This window comes from Euleptes europaea, chromosome 3 (genome assembly GCF_029931775.1).
Source record: "Euleptes europaea isolate rEulEur1 chromosome 3, rEulEur1.hap1, whole genome shotgun sequence".
Lineage (NCBI taxonomy): Eukaryota > Metazoa > Chordata > Lepidosauria > Squamata > Sphaerodactylidae > Euleptes > Euleptes europaea.
This window is the reverse complement of record NC_079314.1, coordinates 83602521-83624805: the sequence shown is the minus strand read 5'-3', so window position 1 is coordinate 83624805 and position 22285 is coordinate 83602521. Positions and strand designations below refer to the sequence as shown.

The 22285-nt window shown below is 41.2% G+C and overlaps 1 protein-coding gene across 1 annotated transcript in view; it reads left to right on the top strand.

Moving 5' to 3' along the window:
- The first annotated feature begins 3063 nt into the window (after positions 1–3063).
- Positions 3064–22285, top strand: part of CDK17 (cyclin dependent kinase 17) — a 61375-nt gene continuing 42153 nt past the window's right edge. The window contains exons 1-3 of the mRNA XM_056846701.1: positions 3064–3212; positions 13950–14114; positions 19757–19890. Of these exons, the coding sequence (XP_056702679.1) occupies positions 3095–3212; positions 13950–14114; positions 19757–19890 (417 nt within the window). The 5' untranslated portion in view covers positions 3064–3094. The remainder of the gene's footprint in view (positions 3213–13949; positions 14115–19756; positions 19891–22285) is intronic.

Sequence of the window (22285 nt, the reverse complement as noted above, 5' to 3'; positions counted from 1 at the left end):
TCTATCTATTAGACTGGAAAAACACCACACTCTTGTAACCGTGACATCAGCAGAGATCTTTACCTGCTTTTACTGATGAGTTTACCAGTGTTCTGTTGCCGATTCTGATCTCTTCTGGTCTATTTTCTAGATGTTATCTGCCTTTCAATTATATTTAACAAATTATTCTCCCCATTTATTGTCACAGATGCACTAATTTTAATTATTTTGTTGTGCTTTGTTCTGTGATGTGCCTGTGATCTGATGTGTCACTTGTGCATTAGAAACCTTCTTCCCCTTGACAGCCCATTTGTATTTACTTTGGTATAACCAGTTGTGATTGTGTTAATCCCAGAGAATAAGACCAAACGGGTAAGGTATTATTAAAAACCAGATGGTTGAGTATTGAAACATACAAGCTTTGAATTTGAACCTTGGTCCAGCAGCATAAATCATTCTGATTGCTTTGGATTTGGTAATTCTGGTGACACCAGCTCATCACTAAAGCATGGCAAGTGGTGCCAACCAGCACCAAAGGGGGGGGTTTGGGTCTGTATTCTGGGCGAGCTTCCAGGTATGAAGAAAGTTGACTTTGCTCCTTTATCCCAAATGAGAAAGCTCCCTATTAAGAATCAGACAGAATAAGTACTGAGCATGAATACTATTCTCATGCTGTTATAGAACCCTGAAAGCATGATGGCAGAGCTAATTAAAAAGCCCTCACTCAGCTGGAAACAAACAGGGTACCCCCGTCGCACAGCTGAATCTGGCTGATGCTGTAGTCTGCAGCTAAAAAGACTGCAGGATTTGTATGAGGGCTGGATTTTGATTTTTTCGAGCTTGTGGAGCTGAAGCCTGGGTGCATCGTGGATGTTGTCAGAAGAGATGAACAACTGTAAAGTGGGGTTTACTTTGCAACATGACCTAAGGTTGATATGATGGTAGCATGAAAGCACTGATTCCTAAAGCAGGGACAGTCTGCTATCCAATAGTTTGGCATTTGAATATTTTTGTAGAGTATATTGCCTTGCACCTAGCAGCTACACAGTTGAATATTACCAGTGGAAACTGATAAAATTATTAATACCATAATGAAATGAAGGCTATGTATTGTCAGATTAAAGGCAGTTTATGTGTGTGCCTTAAAATGCATTTAGTTTTGTACTTAAATCTCTAATCCAGAATATGCTTAAAAACATGCAGCCATTGTTGATGATGATAAATGCCGCAGTAGTGCAGTTCTGAGTTGGGAAGTTCTGCTTAAGAGTAATTTCCACCATTCTTCCCGTCACGATTGGCAAGCCAGTGACTAGCAAGTATATTGTTGCCAGATCAGCATTTTTTTTTCTAGCATTAATTTATATTCTCATTCTGGCTTTCTGTGTAATTGCTGTATTTTCCCTTGAATTGTTTAAGCCAAAAAAGTATCCCCAGCATGGCTTTAAATTGATCTATTGGTCTTTTTCAAAATGTTCTGCATATGAAAAATACAATCAGTGTATTGGGCCTTTTTTGTGGCGATACTCACCAGTACTGAATACCAGCACCCTTTGTGGGGCTCTCCCAAGTCCAGAGGGGGAAATTGGTGGAAATCAGTGCAACCTTATATATGAAAACAGTCATAAAAACACACACACGCACGAAAAATAGCACTGAGTTTACAAATGGGAAGAACTTATCTCCAGATTGGCAAAGCTGATGTGGGGTTCAGCCATTCCTTTCCTTACCTCTTGATTTCTAGGCCTCATTAGTTACTGCCGTGGCGTGTCAGCAGCAACCATATCTCTCCTCTGATTTAATTCTGAGGATCCCATTGTAATGAAACTCTGATTGTACTTGACTCAGAGAGCTGGACTCAGACTCACACTCTCCCACACATACAATCCTTTTAAAAGAATGCCTGTCGTATAAAGAGTAAACCATAAATTCCATTTATTTCAGTGGAGGAAGTATTTCTACACATACATTATTTTCTGTAACTGACTGGTTTAAGCAGGATAATTTTTTAAAATGATTAATCTGTAAGTGTGTGTGTGTCCGTCCGTCCCCGGTTTGGTTACTGGGAATATCTGAAGTAGCTTTTATTGTAATTCTTGATCTGCTTTTGTATCATATTTCTGGTACTACTACTTGAAAACCCTGTTCAGCTTTGAATTGGTCAATCTAAATAACCTAATTTCAGTTTAGAGAAGCTGACTTAACTGCAATTTCTTACACTTTATATATTGCATTTATATTGTGTCTTTCATCCGCCATGGGATTCCAAAGCAAGTTTACAAAAGATTCCTGGAAGGACTTCCATCCAGGCCCCAAGATCAGACCTGGGTTGCTGCATCATATGTTCTCCAGCCTTACTCAGTGACAAGTAGTAATGATAGGAAGAGGCTTTGTTTCTATAGTTGTCATATTTCCTTATTTGCTTACCTCTGCTTTGGATACGAGCTTTAAAATGGACATGCTCAGATTTGAAAGTCTTGTGAAGCAGCAAAAAGATTCTCACAAACCCTTGCTGACTGCATCCCTCCCCCAAGTTTTTGCATGTGCCATAAGTTCAAGAAAGGGCAGGGTTTCTCTCATGCTACAGAGTGAGAGACCCTTCCCACCTGCAGGTTCTCTGCACGTGTAGAGAGCTTAGGGGAAGGAAGATTTCTCTTGCTTTGTACTGGAAGTGAAGCGGGTCATCAGCAGGAAGTCATTCACCGTGGCCAGTGGTGACGTGAAGGCCACATTTCTGGATTTGTTTTTGGGTTGTATCTATGCTTATAAAGGTGCACTTTCACAGCATCTGTACTGTGCTAGGCAGTATTCAAATGTTTTACCAGTTTTATTTAGAGAATGATTCCTTCAGCCCTCTGCCACTGCCTCCTTTTTCAATTTTGTAAGTACATTAAGGATTAGAAATTCTTCTATGCTGTTTTGATTTTATGAGTTTTATATAGTTTTTAATTATTGTTACCAGTTTCCCACTCCAAGCCAGAGATAGAAATTGAAGATCTATTTCATTTTATGTTTACAAATGAACTTTGGTATAGCTGAAATAATTGTCTTAAATCCTAAATTAAGTGATCTTTCTTATTTTAATAGGCTTTCTTAAGCCAGAATTACTGCTGATAGAATGAAAAAGTTCAAGAGGAGACTTTCCCTAACTTTGCGTGGGAGCCAGACCATTGATGAGTCACTTTCTGAACTGGCCGAACAAATGACAATTGAAGAAAACAGCAGCAAAGATAACGGTAATACCCTTATTACAATTCTGTCATGTATTTATGAAAAACAGCAGACTTTTACTGGATATTTAAATGTAGGCTTTTGAGTATTAGGTTTTAAATTGGGGAGAACTGTTCATTTTATTTTGAAATAACAAATGTGTAACCACTTTTGGTAAAATGTTGGCAGTGCCTACTGGCTAGAATTTATTTCTTGATACAGGTTCAATTGCATTGTGTGGCTGTTAAGTGCTGTCAAGTTGCTTCCGAATCATGGCAACCCTGTGAATCAAAGTCCTCCAAAACCGCCTATTGTTAACAACCTCGCTCAGGTCTTGCAAACTGAAGGCTGTGGCTTCCTTTATTGAGTCAATCCATCTCTTGTTGGGTCTTCCTCTTTTCCTGCTGCCTTTAACTTTTCCTAGCATGATTGTCTTTTCCAGTGACTCTTGTCTTCTCATAATGTGACCAAAGTACGATACCCTCAGTTGAGTCATTTTAGCTTCCAGGGACTGTTCAGGCTTGATTTGATCTAGAACCCACTTATTTGTTTGAAATCAGAAGTACAAGTGTGCTTTGCCAAGAAAGTCTTGGGTATTAGGGCTGAGAGTGAATTTTCCCTGGCACACTAGAGTACTGGCTAGATACCCCAGTGCCATTGTAAAAGCAGCTTAAGCCGTGCTCCGCAGCACTAGAAATCTTATATACCTCAAGCTGTTACGGCTTCAGAAGCTTCACCAGGTGTTACCGAAATACTTTAAAAGCTTTGCAGGCTGGTGACTTAAATTGTTTTTTATATTTAAAACTCAGAATAAGATGCACTTTTTTAACTTCTGCAGAATCAATGCAGCCTTGGATGTAGGACACAAATGACAGAAGTAAGGGTTCTAAATATAAGTTATTTATAAGTAAGAGAACGTTAAGAGGCAAGCTGGTGTTGTGTGTAAAAACAATTGGGAGTGTCTGCAGAGGATGTCAGTGAAAATTCAAGCTATGCTTGTGGATCCCTTAATTGCATGTAAATTATTTATTTGAATAGTGGTCTTGGTTCAACTGTGCGTGGGTTAAAAGTTGCTGGAAGGGGACATAGAAGCAGTGAAGTTGCTTTGTTCGTCAAAGCATATCTTGAGATGGATATGCATTGCTAGGGCTATATGTCAATCACATTACACAATCCACTCTCCAGGAGATTGCTAGTTCAGAAATGGCCTAACGTTCCCTACTGTTATTCCGCTGATTAAGAGTTTACTGCTTAGACTAGATCTATGTGCTCAGTATATCCTCTTTTCTTCACATGCAACGATTCCTTTACAAAGAGTTCAGAATGAATAATATTAATTTTCATAGCAGCCCATTTGGTTTGCCATTATGCAACCAAGTTAAATTTCCCTCCCTTGCTGTGTGCTACTGCTCCCGTATGAAAGGCATTTACAAAGTCAAGTATGCTGTCAGCTCGTGCCTTTGGGGACAGAATTCTTCTGCTAATTTTTGTTTTCCTAGGGACTGTATGAATACAGAAAGTAAAGCCATGTGAGAAGAAAAAGCGAATTGAAGCAGAAGGGAAGAGAACATTCTGTGTGTGTGGCAGTATGTGTGGGAAGGAGAAACCAGGGAGGGAAAGAGGAGTACAAAGTAGTGCAAGTAAACAGTAAATGGTGGCAGCGTGGTAACATGTAGTCAAGCTCCAGGAAATGAGATTCTTTATCTTTAGCATAGACTTAAGTATATCTTTACCCATCTGGGTGCTTTTTGGGTGCTTTCAGTTTGCATGTGCTGAATACCACTAAGACAGAGTTCAAAAGACCTGGTTTCCTCATATTACAGGTATGGAAAGAAAACTTAGCTTTATTTGCCAACCCAAAATCAGGGTTTTAGAAGGGAAATTATATAGTTTTGTTTTTATATAGTTGAAGCAACTAGCTCTCAGAATTTAATTTCATGGGTATCTAGTGGTGATTCAAGAGCTAAATCAGAAGGCCCTGGTTCAAATCTGGGTTTAGTTTATGCTAAGTGACCTTAGACAAGGCATTTTATATTGTTGCAGCGTTGAGTGATGTCATTATAATCAGTAATTAAAAAGTTTCGACATTAGATTTGTGATACTAATGCAGTTGTGGTTTTGCATACTACTTTCAAAAACTGCAGCCAAACCTACTCAAAGCTATACTTTTAAATATTTAGAAATGTCTTGAGTCGTGTTAAAATGTCCAAAACAGTCCAGCTTGGTTGTTTCCTGGCTAAATGTAAGGCTGGTGTTGCCAAGGCTGAAAATATTTCTCCGCTGAGAGATGTGGAATAGCCCAAATCAGAAGTTGCTGAGTTCTCTTGGGCATATGCCCACAGCAGTTGAGCGTCAGTTCATGTTGGACTATGCCCCGGATCAAGTTTGTTGTAACAAGGGGGTTGCTAATTTGATTGTGATTAAGAAATCATCTTTAACATATAAATGTTATTTAATAAGTAATGGTAAAGAACAGAGTTATTACTTTTATAGGCAGAACACACAGCGTAGTCTTTGAGGGTTTTGGGAAATAGAGCATTTTATTTTGTAGAAAATATTCACAGGTATTTGCACTTGAAAAAAGTTTGGAATGAACTAATTTATAATGAAGCTGTAGCAAGTGTGCGGCAAGGTTGTCAAGTCTTAATTTAGGCATGGTGCCAAGTAGGCAAAAAAAGCATTGCTGTGCAGCATTGCAGGCACCTGTTGTCCTGCTTAAACAAGGCTCTCCATCGCCGTGTATTTGATATTAGTGTGCCAGTAGTGCTTACTTGAGCTATTGATCTCTAGTGTGCTGGCAACATATGCAGCACTGCTATTTTTCTTCTGGCATGAGAATGGGGATGTATAGGCTTCTGCAGTTGGCAGGCATAATGAAGCCTCTGGATTAGCTAGGCCTTATATCAGAGGTGGGGAACCTTTTTTCCACCAAGGGCCATTTGGATATTTATAACATCATTCGCGGGCCATACAAAATTATCGACTTAAAAATTAGCCGACCAAGCCCCAAGCAGGCAGCTGCCCCAGATGACCCCCCCCGGGCATGGGCAAGCAGGCAGGCATTCAACCGGTGGCGTACTCACCCACCTGGTGGCACAGGAGGGTCTGTTGCGCCAGCCAGGCGTAGCCGTCCAGCCACACGCTGGAGTTGCTCCTGCTCTGCATGGTTGGGCCGGATTCTACAGCTGGCTCCTGCTACCTCCGCGTGCAGGGGTGAAATGAGGACACACTGGCTAAGAATTCTCCCCCCCCCCCGGCGCGCATTCTCGGCTCAGAGGGACAAAGGGCATCTTCAAGATGGGTGCTTCCTTTTCCTCTTAGCTCAGGAGGCAGGAATTAATATTTAATTTTTTCCTTGGCTTTTGAGGGTAAACGCCCCCTATAGCCAGTTCTATTTCCTGCCTTGATCGGGAGAGCAGCCTTTCGCAGCTCTCAGCTACAAGGAATAGAAAATTCAAGCCTTTCTTATATTCTTATCTAAATATTCTTGTCTAACCTACTTATTTTTCTTACCTATTCTTATTCTTCTATTCTGTCCTATTAACATAGGGGAGATAGGGGAGATATATATATATTTTAATACTAACAGGATCCTTCCCGCCAAAACAAAATGGCGGATCGGCAAGAGGACAACTATATTGCCTCAGCCGATTTGGACCCGAGCCTGCTAACGGCCATGCCTCATCCATCTGAGGCAATCGAACCCTCTACCTGTCAACAAGTTGACTCGAGGGTTAAAACAAAAAGAAAGGGCACCACAAACGGCGGAGGCAAGCGCAAAAGGGCCATCTCAGCCAGTAATAAACGCGCCAAACGCCTCAAACGCCGCCCGATCTACAGCCGCGCCTCAACGAAGCGGACAAAAGTATACAGCGGCGGGCGGCTCGGAGACTTCAGCGGCACTAGTAGCTTCTTCCGTGAAGCATTCTCAGGGGCAGAACGTAGAGGCTGGCGGCTCGCCATTAGCCTTTGCCGCTCCGACTAGAGGCGCAGAGGCTGCAGCAGCACCAGCCGTCCCCCACCCCGCTGACGCTCCGGGGACAGGAACAGAAGGCTCGCAGCTCGCTTTTGCCTCCTGATGCTTCGTCAGTAGGCGGCTCACCTTTTTTTCACGGACAAGAAGCTACAGCGGAGACACCGGCCACCGGTAGGATCTCCTTTCCCCCATTACAAGAGGGCGGGTTAGCCTTTCTGAGAACAGAGCTCTCCTCGCTCATCAGGGGCGCCTTCACAGAAGGCTTACGAGCAGCTCAACCCCCTCCCATGCCATTCTACCCCCAGCCTTTTACAGCCCAGGGAACACAAACGACCCAGATCTATTACAACATGGGAGCCCAGCTACACCAGGCTGTTGGCAATGAGGCTAGTACTTCTTATGGGGATGGCAGATGGCCCACTAAAGCAGTCCTAAAGGACAACTCTGGGCAGCAGACTATGCAAGGGGAGGAGGGGGATGATTCTATCTCCTCAGCAGGAGGAGACAAATATGAAAAGGAAGAAGGAGAATTCAGCTCCGAATGGGAAGATATTACTGAACAACCCAAACAATCCAGAGTGTTTAACACAGAGGAATTTCCTCTTTTACCGTGTTTCCCCGAAAATAAGACACTGTCTTATATTTATTTTTCCTCATGAAGACACACTATGGCTTATTTTCAGGGGATGTCTTATTCCGAGGGAATCAGAACTGTCCTCCCTCTCGGCTCCCGTTCTCCCCTTACCACCCCCTTCCGGTCCCGCCCCCAGAGGCCCAGGCGCGCTGGTTGCCGGGCCTTTGAAGTGGCCGCAGGAGACTGCATCTGCTGAGCTGGGCTCCTCCTGTCTTCCCTGCCCCCAGACGCCCGGGCGCGCTGGTTGCAGAGCCTTTGAAGCGGCTGCAGGAGACCGCCTCTGCTGAGCTGGGCTCCTCCTGGTCTTTTCCACCCCAGCCCCAGGCGCGCTGGTTGCCGGGCCTTTGAAGCAGCCGCGGGAGACTGCATGTGCTCAGCTGGGCTCCTCCTGGTCTTCTCCACACCAGCCCCGGGGTGCCTTATTTTCGGGGTATGGCTTATATTAAGCAAATGCTTAGAAATGCTGCTACGGCTTATTTTATGGGTATGTCTTATTTTCGGGGAAACACGGTATTAACTAAAACTCTGGCAGCTCTTGATCTCTCAGATGACTCTTGAGTCATCAAACCCTCAGACAAAAAAGGGAACAAGAGAGTTTTTTCACATGCACGACACACCTGATAAAGTTGTGCCAGTACCAGAGTATTTCTTATCCCTCATGAAGTCAGAATGGGAGAAACCCATGGCTTCCAAACAATGGCCTATACTCTCAAAAAAGTTTTACAACCTAGATCAGAACACCTCAGAAATCCTCAAAGCTCCCCCGGTGGAAGCACCGGTCACTGCACTACATATGTCAGATCTAGTTACTGAGGAAGGGCAGGCCATGATCAGGGATCCTGCTGACAGAAAGGCAGAGTTAGCCTGCAAAAAATCACACGAGGCTTCTGCACTGGCAGTTAAAGCCTCAGTGACATCAGCACTGGTATCCAGAGCAGCAATCATCTGGGCCAGAAAATTAACACATCTCATTCCCCAGGAGGAAAAGCAGGCCTAAATCGGTCTTAATGGGTTACCCCTATCAAGGGAAACGATTGTTCGGAGACAAATTAGACCTCATATTAGCCGAGACAAAGGACAAAAAAAAGCCTTACCAAAGAGCCTACACAAAGAATCCAAGAATTTTTCAAATTCCACGCCATTTCGATCCTACCATACACTTCAAAGGTATAGGCCAGACCAATGTAGAAACAATTGGAATCAGAACCGTAACTCCTTTCGGAGAGGAGGAAGGTTCACCAGAGGTGCAAAATTTTCCACGTTTCAGGGCGACAAAGGGAATAACCCCGTCGCCAAACAAAACAGTGACGCCACACTGCAGCCTGTGGGAGGAAGGCTCAATCTGTTTCAACCACAATGGTCAACCTCCCAGCCGGACCAGTGGGTACTAAACATAATATAACACAGGGATACAAAATAGAATTTTCCCGCATCCCACCAAACAGACTGGTGACATCACCAACATCCAAAAACAAGGACAAACTTCAGAGAACATCAGCAGCCATCCAACACCTGATGGAAATCAATGCAATAGAATCTATTCAGTATTCTTTACTGTTCCCAAGAAAGATGGAGGATGGAGGGCCATCCTAGACTTGAAGTTTCTGAACAGGTTTATCCCACTGAGACGTTTCAGAATGGAGACACTGAAGTCAGTTACAGAGGCATTACGACCAATGGACTTTCTAACGTCCATAGACCTCACCGAGGCATACTTACACATACTCATATGCCCACAACATCGGCGCTTCCTGAGATTCCTATACCAGGGAATGCACTACCAGTTCAGGGCCCTCCCCTTCGGGTTAACATCTGCCCCAAGGGTATTTACCAAAGTCTTAGCCACTCTGGTGGCGAAAGGGAATAAGAATACATCCTTATCTAGACGACATACTGGTGTGCGCAGACTCAGAACAACAAAGCGTACAGCATACAAGTCTAGTAATAGAAACATTGACAACACACGGATTCATAATCAATTACAAAAAGAGCAAGTTGATTCCTTCCCAACGACTGACACACCTAGGGGTGGATATAGACACAAGACAAAACATGCTATTTCTCACAGGAGAAAAAGTCAAACTCATATCCTCACTAGCAAGAAAAACCTACGCTGCACTGTCATCCAAACTCATGTCACTTGCAAAACTACAGAGTCACATGGTGGCTTGCATTCCTACTATTCAATAGGCACGTCTCCATGCGAGGCCCCTACAATGGCTCCTCAGGCCTTACCAAAGGGACATTCAAAAGAAAAGAGACCTAAACATTCTCCTCTCCAAGGAAGCCAAAAACAGCCTGCAATGGTGGTCAGACCAAAGCAACCTATCAAAAGGTCACAGATTCATTTACCCTGTTCCGGAGCAGATCTACACAGACGCTTGCACGACAGGGTGGGGGGCAACATTCCAAGAACACATAGCCCAGGTCACCTGGACCCCCCAGGAACAAAAGTTACACATAAACACTCTCAAAATCAGAGCGGTATTCAAAGCCCTTCAGAGCTTCAGACAACAAGTTCAAGGGAAAGACATATTAATCAGGACAGACAATGTGGCCACGAAGGCACATTTAAACAAGCAGGGGGGATCCAGATCATCAACAATTCACAAGGAAGTAATGCCAATTTTACAGTGGGCGGAGTCCAGTCTAACATCACTCACGGCAGAACATATACAGGGAACCACCAATGTGCAGGCAGATTGGCTCAGCAGGGAGACAATCAACGAAGCAGAATGGTCGCTACATCCAGACATATTCCACTTAATCACACAGAAATTTGGAATGCCAATAGTGGACCTATTTGCGACCAACACAAACCACCAGCTACCTCGTTACTATTCAAGGTACACACAAGTGGGGTCGGAACAAACGGACGCACTAACAGCGAATTGGCCCAAGGGAATGTTATACGCCTTCCCACCCCTCCCACTCATCCCAAGAGTGCTGAGGAGGATAAGAACTTTGAAGGCATACGTATTGTTCATAGCCCCGTATTGGCCCAGACGCCCATGGTTCCCTACATTAATACAGATGTCGAACAACAACCTCTGGAGTAATCAACAACCTCTGGACTAATAAATCACACCTCAGAAGAATGTTTACAAAATAATCCCAGTAATAATGACTATATTTGTAGAGGCTTCAAATAATTTTTACAGAGTAGTATATGTTTCTTATCTAACATTCAACAAATGTTATCTGTCATCTGTGAAAGAATTTGAGGATAATGTGCACAATGACAAAGTAAATAGGAGAGAGTGTCCAATTATATGCCTATACTAAAATCGTAGCCTTTGTGCATGTATGTTACATAGGGTAGATGCTTGCATGGTATAAGAACATAGAGATGAAAAAATGCTAAAAATCTACATAGGGTAGATGCTTCAAGAACATAGAGATGAAAAAATGCTGTGTTAATTATATTACCATTTATTTTATGGCACTAGACAGCACCAGTTTTGCTATTTTCATTTCACCTTGAAGCCTGCCTATGGATCTCAACTTTATCATGGTTAAGCATGAAATTTAAGCTTATATTGTCATGATTGTATCATGTGAATATGATCTAAAGGTACGCATAGCTTACACAGCTAGGCACTCTATACAGCTTCAGTAAGGGAGCTGAATATATCAGTATCTTGAGGTTTCTCTGTCCCCTGACAGCTGAAAGGTTTGTTTGAACATCTTTCAATATGAAATGCTTCCTGATCTTGTTACCAAGCAACCATTTCATGCTGTATTGAGAAGGGCATTTCTGTTCTTCTAGAATCTGTTCCTACTGCTTCCATCATAATCTCTGTTATGAAAAAAGGGAGATCTATGTTACCTATTCAGCCTCCCTCTATGCCAACAGTTATTGTAGTCTGATTTAAGGCTCTCAAGGGTCATCTTGAATGTCTCTTAGAATATCTTATATCTGGAATGAATGGAGTAAGATTGTGGCTAGACACCAGCCTCCTTTAGACTACCAGAATATCCTGTTGTGATGAACTGTTGCCAAGAAAAAGCCCTTAGGAGCTTCTTGGCACACAGAAACAATCTGCTGACCACTTTTCTTTATGGCTAGTTTCCAGAATACGGGAAGGTTCACCATCTAGAACCTTTGTGGGGTCTGCAGGAAAGCAATAAAATTAATTCATTATAAGAAGTAACTCACTAAATATGAATCTGGGAACATAAACACTTGGGTTTAGTTTTGCTTTGGAGTTCATCACTATTTCAGTCTCTTTTTAAAAGCTGGTTTAGATCCTAATACTTACTTCCACTCTGAACCAATTTTGAACAATAGGTTTTTTTTCATTATAATGTTTCCATGTAGTAATACCACAGCCTTCAGAACCCACTGCAAGGACAGAATGGATTTCAGTCCCCAAATATTTTTCAGCAACTGACATAGCAGAAACTTAAGACACAGGTTTTTCCTGGATTTTGTGGCTGTCCCAACAGCAAATATAATGCCATTAGATAATTCTATCAGCGTTCTCTCTCACTAAAAATATATATATAATATGTATGTGTTTGTATAGATATGGGAAGAGACATGAGAAACTACAGAACAGTAACTAAAAGCAAAGGCTTGGCATATATTATGATCATTTTTAGTTAAAAACAAACTACGTTGGGACATGGGAGTAGTTACTAAAATTAGGAATAGTTGGAGATAATATATAGATTTTTCCTTTATTTATCAGTGTTAGAACTCAGTGTAGTTGATAAAAGACAGCGTGAATGAATAACAAATGGAACCACAGGGTGTCTTGATGGACATTGCATTAAATGGCTTTTAAACAATGGTTAGACAAAGCTCTAATAAGTCAACTTCTGTATATACTAAACATGATATTTACATATTGTGGTGTTACTGGATTGGAACTTGAAGGTTCCATGTAACTATCGTGGAGAATAATTTCCTTTATTGAGGCCGAATAAAGTTCTCACATAGTTTAGAATACAATGAATGGGATAATTAATAATGGCACAAATCTGCTACCATATCTGAACAAATACAGTGATACTTTTCTATGAGTATTTTCCAGAAGCATCCCTCCAAGTATTCTGAGGGTCTGGTTTGAAATTGCAATGCAAAAAATGCCTTCTTACAAGTGGTATTGAGGAGTAGCTTCAAAGGTCTTAAGCTTAACTAGTCAGACATTTCCCTCTGAAAGAACAGCCCCATTTACTTGATCATTTGGAAGTGAGACTAAAGTTCAGAGATAGTCTGTATTGTGATCTAAGAGAAGCAGATCAAGGTAAATGCAGATGAACTATCTAATCCTCCCTCATGTTCCATTAACTCTCTTTCTTAGGAAATACTTCTTTTTGGCCATTTCTAGAGGCAGAGTATAGAAAGGCCTTTTCCTGCCAGTCTTGAAGGATTCTCATGACCACCTGATTATTGTATCACATTTTAAAAAACTTTTAAACAGATGGGTTCAGTACAGGTTCGTGGAAGCCGAGAGATTTTAGATTCAGTTTTTAAAAAAGGTAAAGGTCCCCTGTGCAAGCACCGGGTCATTCCTGACCCATGGGGCGACGTCACATCCCGACGTTTTCTAGGCAGACTTTGTTTTGCGGGGTGGTTTGCCAGTGCCTTCCCCAGTCATCTTCCCTTTACCCCCAGCGAGCTGGGTACTCATTTTACCGACCTCGGAAGGATGGAAGGCTGAGTCAACCTTGAGCCGGCTACCTGAAACCAACTTCCGCTGGGATCGAACTCAGGTCGTGAGCAGAGCTTCGACTGCAGTACTGCAGCTTTACCACTCTGCGCCACGGGGCTCCTAGATTCAGTTTTAGTTGACTGAAAAAAATTCTCTAGACTTATTTTGGGATTTGGATTCAGGTTTGATTCACTTCCCTAATGTAAGCATGAAAATAAATAAGCAATCTTTACATCAAAAAAGCCAAATTCTGTAACCTATATAAAGGATGCACATTTATTTATGTAATTTGAACTCTGTCTTCCTGTTCCAGCTATGAATTTCATTTAAATGCCACGAAAGTTAAAACATCAGAAGCATGTATTTTTCAAAAAAGAATTTGCATGATGTCTATTGCTTTAGGCAATCTGAATGGTAACTCTTCTTTTCTCTCCTAATATGTTCCTGAATTTCCTGCTTGTGTGATGAATTGGCTGGTGCTGGCAAATTTTAGAGCCCATTGTGAAGAATGGCAGACCTCCAACATCTCATAGTATGCACTCATTCCTTCACCAGTACACAGGATCCTTCAAAAAGCCGCCACTACAGAGACCACACAGCGTTATAGGTGGCAGCCTTGGCTCTTTCATGGCAATGCCGAGGAACGGGAGCAGACTAGGTAATACATTACATTGGTATCTTTGTATTATCAGTTCATGAAGAGAGCATGTGAGTTCTTTGGTTCTTGTTCTTTAACACCAAAGTATCAGTATTGTAACAATATTTCAGATATAGCGATAGAAACAGAATTTAAGAATATGCAATATCTCTTAAATCTTTAATCCGAAATTTACTTGAAAGGAAACTGTCCATGAAAATAGTACATGTGTTTATTAAAGGGTTCTGGTGTAAACATTGATGGATGCCAAAGAGTGTTCAATGAGAATGGTTGGCATCTAAGTATTTAAAGTATTTTCAGCCCTGAACTGACCTATTTTCAGGGAATGAATGTTTATTAAAGGGTTCTGGTGTAAACATTGATGGATGCCAAAGAGTGTTCAATGAGAATGGTTGGCATCTAAGTATTTAAAGTATTTTCAGCCCTGAACTGACCTATTTTCAGGGAATGAAAACCTTCTGTGTGATATGAGCAGAATGGGACACCTCATCACTGAGTCATGAGGGTCCTGCTAATGAGTCAATGCTCAGCAAAGTTGGTAGCTTGGCCTACTGGAAACGTGCATAATAGCTAACATGCATTGGTATTTGCCTCTGGATAGACTGGCAAGCGTATTAATTTCACCATTTCTTATAGTAGGATGGCAGTTACTTCAAACCATTAATAGAATCACATGTTTGAAAGAGACTAAAAAAAACTCCATAGTACAAGGCACAATCATCCCTCTTCACAGGGTGGAGGAGGGGAGAACAATGTGATAATTCACTTTGGATCTCCTTTAGGGAGAAAACTGAGATGTAAATAAATAATAAGCAAGAGCACATGAACAACAGATAGAAATGAAGGCTTCTGTAAGTCCCCAAATATATAACCTTTTTGTCCTGTTATAAGTGAAAATTATATTTGTTGTCATCTCCCTGTGGGATCGCTCCTGAAATTAATTGTTGGAATAAGACATGGGCACACTTTATGGGGGCTGAATGGATCCAAAATAAAGGCAGAATGTTGCTATTGGCTCCCCATGCTAAAACATTAGGATTCAAATTCATAAGTTAGAAAACAAGAATGTGCATCTCAACTTTAAGCTCATTTAGGTTAGAGATTATAGTGCAAAAAGTCTTTGTACGGAATTCATAACAGATCTGTTATTTTCATTCCCCTTCCTAAGTCTGTAACTGATTTTTTTGCAATTATTATGTTTTCTGCATCAGTTCCATGCTTTTATGTCACTGAAGCCTTGCAATAGTTCTTAAATATTAATGAATGCAGTTTTCCCCTCTCTTTGTAGAGAAATTACCTGGCAGGCTTACCCGTTCTTTGTTGGCTGCAGATGAGAATTAGGTTTCCCAGAGGTGTAATTTTGTGTCAGTAAGCTCATGATATATAAATCTTCCCTATAAGCAGAGCTCTATTTTGTATTATAAGCAGAATGTACTGGATTTCATATGGTTCATTTCCTACATCTGTTACTTGGTTGACTGTATTAGATATATTTGAGTAACAACTTGGGCATAATTTGATTGACATTTATTATGCAAGGCTTTGTATTCATTAAAAAGTCAAAGCATTTTTGTTATTCTTTGCAAGTAAAACCAGAAAAATCATATTTAAGACTATAAAAATTTCTGCAAACCCAAGCAAATCCAGCTCAGTAAACAGCAGCAGTCATTATACTTCTGCTGATTAGGAAGCTTTAGAATGGTATTGCCAAAATGGATGCCATTACTCTCAGAAGAATCTTTTGTGTTCTCACAAACTGAGTGACTGGTATTCTATTGTCAACAGGTCTGTGATGAACAAGTTATGCTGCAGTAATATGCTTACTACTTCCATGAATAATTTCTCACATAATTGATGAAAGAGTATGTTGCACATACACACGTATTTTATGGCATTAAAAGTCTGCTTATTCACTTCATGCCTAGTTTAGATTTAAGTAAGATACTAGAAAGATTCTTAACTATTGTTGGAAGTAGTTGACTATATCAACGCAAGTTGTGTAAACTTCATCTGGAGGAAGATTTAAAGAAAGCTGTGTATAACCATCTACATCCAGATTGAGATATTGTAGCCCTTAAGATTCATTCCTCTTTTTCATCCTTATTATGGTTGAAATGCAGCTAATGTGTGTTTTAAATCAAAAACTAAATATCTTAAACCTTGAGTCAAACACTGGACAGAGCATAAAGAGTCAGTAAGCAGTGTGATCCCTCTGATCTACCCTAAACTCAACCCAACATCACTGTATGCTGGGTAGGACAGTGTGATTTTTCTGTACTGATACATATAGGGTTGGATCCAGCCAGCTTCTGCACTCAGTCACACTTAATCCTTTTCCTTACTGGAATCCCTGTCACACATGACTTTCATCCATGTAGGTCCCATGAATCCCAGCATAGGTTTTTCATAATAAAAAGAAGACTCTCTCCTCTCTTTCTCATCACTGGAAAAGCTGGTTGGGTCTGTGTTAGAATGACCCTCCAAGCCCCTGAGAGAAATGAAGAAGTTACTTGGCTATCCCTGGTCACAAGCTGCTAGACCTCAGTGAGATTGCTACTCATTCTCTGTCCCAACCATTCCCTTTCACAAACAGGGTTTGTTCTCCTCTTCCACTAACAGGCCATTAGAAACATTGTAGTGTGACAGTCTGCAGTCAGACCCTCCATTCACATGCAGAATCCCCTCCTTATTTCTGCCATCATGGAGGCAGGGGAACATTTTGAGAATCTCACTCTCCATGCTTCTCTTGAATACTTAGATAATAAGCACAAAACCTTGTCCATCATTGCAAAGACGAAATAACTTCAGTGTCAGTAAAAGAAAAGTTATCCTAAGTGTATAAGCTCTCATTGTATATATTAAGTTAAAGTGTCCAGTTGAACAGCAAAAGACTAGGTGTAGGAAAAATCAAGCAAGTATAAATGCAATCCTCTTTCTCTAGGTCTAAAACTGTTTCTTTTATGTTAATGGGTCCAGGTTTGTCGTTCAGGCTCTGTTCATCTCAGTTTTATCTTTCTCCATTTGGCTGGTCACCCTCTTTATATCAATATGTCTGTGTGGGAGGTTTTGCCTTGGATTGGCCACTCTCTAGATGCACATTTTCCCCATTTGAATTCTCAAAACCCTGCATGGGGGCTTATTTTTTGAGTTTTGAGAATTTGGATGGGGAAAATTAGCATCTAGAGAGCGGCAAATCCAAGGCAAACCTTCACATGCATAAATGGCCTGTGTCTCTCTGAGTCCTCATGAAGTCTCTTTCAGTGGCTGTCCCCGTTTTTTAAAGGGAGAGCTGCTTCTTCCCACAAGCCACCAAAAGTCCTCCCTTTGAAGATTCACCAGGTAGAAAAGACAGAGGACTAGAACATTCTGGTAACTTTGAGGCTGAGAGGTCTCCATTGCCTGTGTGCTCTCAGACCACATAGCCTGGCTGTCCTTTGTCTTCTAGGGCTGCTTTCATTACCACACAAATGGCTAATTCACCAGCTTCTTCAGCTTGAAATTTAGAAGGAATTGAGAAGGAGAGGGACACTAGTTTTATATTGAATGTACTATCTGAGCTTAACCCATGAGAATTCACTGAGTGCAAATTTAAAATTCACAAAACTAAAAAAAGAGAAAATCCTTACATAGATGTTTGGCTGAAGTGTCCAATCACCTCAAGATCCATCCTATTGGTTCTGTATGCTTGTTTTGCATTTGAATAAGGCTGCACTGATCACATATTCAAGAGCTTTTTTTCAATTTCGGTCATAGGCCTTCTTTTCCAAGTTTTTCTCCATGGATCGTTTTTTCAGCTTTAGGTTTGTTGTCTTAACAGTAGAGTTTGTTTCCTTGGGGATTTGCGTGTGGTTTCAGTTTTCTCTTTTGAAAAGGAGTGGAAAGTAGCCACGTGATAGGAAATGGAACACTCTTCAGTTCCTTTCAGAATGGCCGAGATATGCCCTTTATTTTGCAGTCAGTGTTTTGTCAGTTACAGTCAGTTTTTTTTTAAATCCTAAATCGGTTTTTTAAAGATTGAAAATGAATAACCAGTTCACTTTTTTCTCTTTGAATATTTATTGATGTAGGGTATTTATATCCTACCATTTCTGCTACATACTCACATTGATTGACAAGCACAGGTTTATAGACTCTTATATCTATAGATTAATCTTTTTAATAAAAGCCGGAGCCGGTGTGGTTTGGTGGTTAGTGTTGGACTAGGATCTGGGAGACCCAATTCGAATCCCCACTCTACCATGAAAGCTTGCTGACACACACTCTCAGCCTAACCTACCCCACAGGTTGCTCTAGGATGAGAATGGAAGAAAGTTGTAAGCCACTTTGGATCCCCACTGGGAAGAAAAGTGGGGTATAAATGAAGTGAGTAACATAGAATCATAGAGTTGGAAGGGACCACCAGGGTCATCTAGTCCAACCCCCTGCACAATGCAGGAAATTCACAACTACCTCCCCCCCACACACCCAGTGAACCCTACTCCATACCCAGAAGATGGCCAAGATGCCCTCCCTCTCATGATTTGCCTAAGGTCATAGAATCAGCATTGCTGACAGATGGCCATCTAGCCTCTGCTTAAAAACCTCCAGGGAAGGAGCGCTTACCACCTCCCAAGAAAGCCTGTTCCACTGAGGAACCGCTCTAACTGTTAGAAAATTCTTCTTAATGACTAGACGGAAACGCTTTTGATTTAATTTGATTTAACAAATCTGAACATTTCATAATTTGTTATGTAAAGATGACATTGTGGTAAACAATGAAAATATGGATCAGATCAATAATTAATAGTATTGGTTGGCCCTTCAAATTTAATGGTAACTGTTAGGATCTCTGGCATTTCCCAGTATGCTTCAAAGGTGTTAAAGTATTAATAAATATCACACTTAAAGTCCCACCACTTTGCTTGAACTTTTCTCTTTACCCTCTCTTACAGCCCATTCCTGAAAGCCACAGCTGCTGGGGATGGTGTGGCTGTGGCACTGCCGTGGCGCCTCCAATAAGGTTTTGTGGCCACTGCGGGGGGGGGGGAGAGGTTTTTTATTTTTAAAATCCCGGAAATGGGGGGAAATGCCTCATAGCAAACAGCGATGCTGCGCCTTCAGAAAGGTTGCATGGCAACACCATTGCATTTGGGGGTGTTCCCAGGCCAAAAGGGGTTAGGAAGCTGTCTAGCGGCAGCTTCTCCCCCCCTCCAGAATGCCCCGGGGATGCCTCCAGGGACACTGGCTGGGGAACTTGTGCCAGGAGAACTTTGGCGTAAGTGCCCCTACGCCTGCGTCCGTGCCAGTTTGCACAGCACAGGTGGCACAGATGCTGGGTCACACCACCTCTTAAGACCATTCACACACACACACCCGGAATGCACTGTTAGATGAAAGAACTCTTAAAGTTTTCTTAAATGTTCATTTTATATATATATATATATATAATGATTAAACATTGTTTCTAAAATTTTGTACAGATGGCTCCCACATCTCTAATCTCAAGTACATATGTTGATGTACATATGTTGATGTTTTCCAAATACTAGCAAACTGAAATTGCCTTAATTAAAATAATTAAAACAAACTTCAGTTTGTTCCAGGACTCCAGGTGAGTAGCAGAGAGAGAGAGCAAGTTGAATAATAATTTTTTTTTAATGTAGACATTGTACATGAAAATCTGAAAATGGGATCAGATGGTGAAAGTGATCAAGCTTCTGGAACATCATCTGATGAAGTCCAGTCTCCTACAGGTGTTTGCCTCAGAAATCGGATACACAGGCGGATTTCTATGGAGGTAATGTAGTTTCCTGTAAGAAGGCGCTCTACTAACAAGAGCCCTGGAATCAATGTTACATTTAGAACTAACTTATTTATGGTCTGCCTTTTAAAAGTAAATGTGTTGTTCCTCAGCATAATTGAGACCGAATTTATTGCAGTAGAAATTAATTTAGTATCACAAAAATCCAGATATTCTTTCTGTATTTACAACTTTAACAAGTCACCTATTCTTTCAATTAGTTTGAGAACTCATAAGCAGATTTCGAAGTTGACAGGAAACTGTTCATTTCTCATATTCCTTCTTAGAAGGCAAGGCAAAGCCAACTTGAGTATTCCCTTGCAGAGAAGAGTTCCTTCCCCTTGACTTAATTTTGTAAGCGGAATAATTATTGCACACCAGCATAAATTTTGGAGCCTCAGTCAACCTGCTCTGTTTGATTTAGTTTCATTTTTCTTCCATAGACAGTAATGGTCAAGGCTCTGAAAGGCTCTGTAATGGTATGTCTCTGAAATATCACCCATACTGGCTAGCCCATGCCCCAGCCACACCTCCTAGTTGCTTGGATTTGGCAGAGTGAACTGTAGATGACTCCAACCCTTAGAATTCAGCTGAGGTTCAAACAAAAGGAAAATCTTTTGAAGCGCTCGTATTTGGGCAAATTAAACTGGCAGGGAAAGAGGAATCACAGAAATGAAATACACCAGTTCAAAATTGAAAGAGATTGTTCTATCTGAAGAGAAAAAAATCCCTCTTTCTCCCAGTGCCAGGTGCTCTTGGCTAGAAATCTTCCCTGTCATTGTCCAAACCTGCTTGTACCCGAAAACTATGATGGTCAACAAATTCTTGTGGAAAAACCTCAGGTTCTTAATCCCAGAGGATGTAGTAGGCTAGCAACGGTGTCGTTTTTTTACTTGTGCCCACCAAACAAGGTGAGGAGCTGTATTTCCGAACATAATAGCTATGGAACTCTGCCTTTGAAGGGTGAATTTGCTAAAGGGCTCAAGTGACTGGAAATGATGGCAAGTATATGTCTTTGGACTGCGGTACCAATTTAACCATCGCACACAGCTGCTTCAAGTCTATTACATATTTGGTAGCCAAATGGCCATACCAAGTAAAACAGATGCTAGATGCATAAAAAGTACACACTATAAATAGCATATAGGTACAAATAAACAGAAATGGGTTGTTAATAAACAGCCATATTCTGTTATGTGAGGGTCAAAGTTTACAGAATCAATCAACATTCGGGTACCATGTTGATGGCATCACAGCTAGCAGTATGTTTCAGATTTTAATGTGTTGCATTTTGTTTTGCACCCAAATATCATTCGTTCCAGACAGGCAGTTGTAAAATTGTTATCTTCCATGCAAAGGTATGTTCAGGACAAACAGCATCTTAAAACATTTGATCTGCTTGAAGCCAGATCTTTGCCTAGTTATTAACATAATCAAGAGCATCATATGTTTGCGAGTATTATCTCAAACCCTTATTACCCTTATTATATAGTTGCAACCTAGCATTATCAGTGGTTTTGCAAGTTAGCATACTATACGCACGGTAGACAAAACTCTAGATATCTAAGTAAGTAAATCTCATGCAGTGCCGCTGTCAAGATGGGGCTTCTTAAAAACTGAACAACTTTCCATCAGAGTGATGAGGGTATGTCCTGGTATGCTAATGAACAGAAGTTTAGAAAGTTCTTAGAGGTTTCAGAAGCCCTGTGACAGCGGCATAGAATGGGATAATGTCATCATTTTCTAGCTACTTCATAGATCATCCAGCTTTCAGTTGCTTTTGTGATCAGGAACATAATATCTGTATCTGAGGAGATGACTTCATGTAGCTCATAATTTCTTTTAACTGACTCATAAGCACAAAGGTTAATTGTGTGTCAGCACTTGCAGGAAATGTGGGTAAGATTACCAAAGTGACTGAATTCATGGGTGACTCTTCCATCAACTGCATTCTGTGTTCAGCTTGAGTTCTAGTTTTTTATATGGTGTTTATTTATTCAGAACATTTGTGTGCCAACTCTTCAGACGTGCTGGAGGTGGCTCATAAAGCAATCTTTTAAACTGTTATCGTAAGCCACCTTATACCACAAGGAATGGTGGGGTATAAATGATTTAATAAATAAAGAGGATCTCAATGGATGGGCTGCACAATATGTAAGGTGGCAATCCTATAAAGTACCCCTGCCATAAGCTATGTGTGGCCTTATCGGTAAGCACCAGCATTTTGAATTGTGCCCAGAAGCAGAAAAGCAGTCAGTGTATATCTTTCAACCCAGAGTGATACCATGCATGTATCCGGTCCCTAACAATAACCAACCTGGCTGCCATGTTCTGGACGAATTGAAGTTTCCAAGCAGCTTTCAAAGGCTGCCCCATGTAGAGCAAATTACAG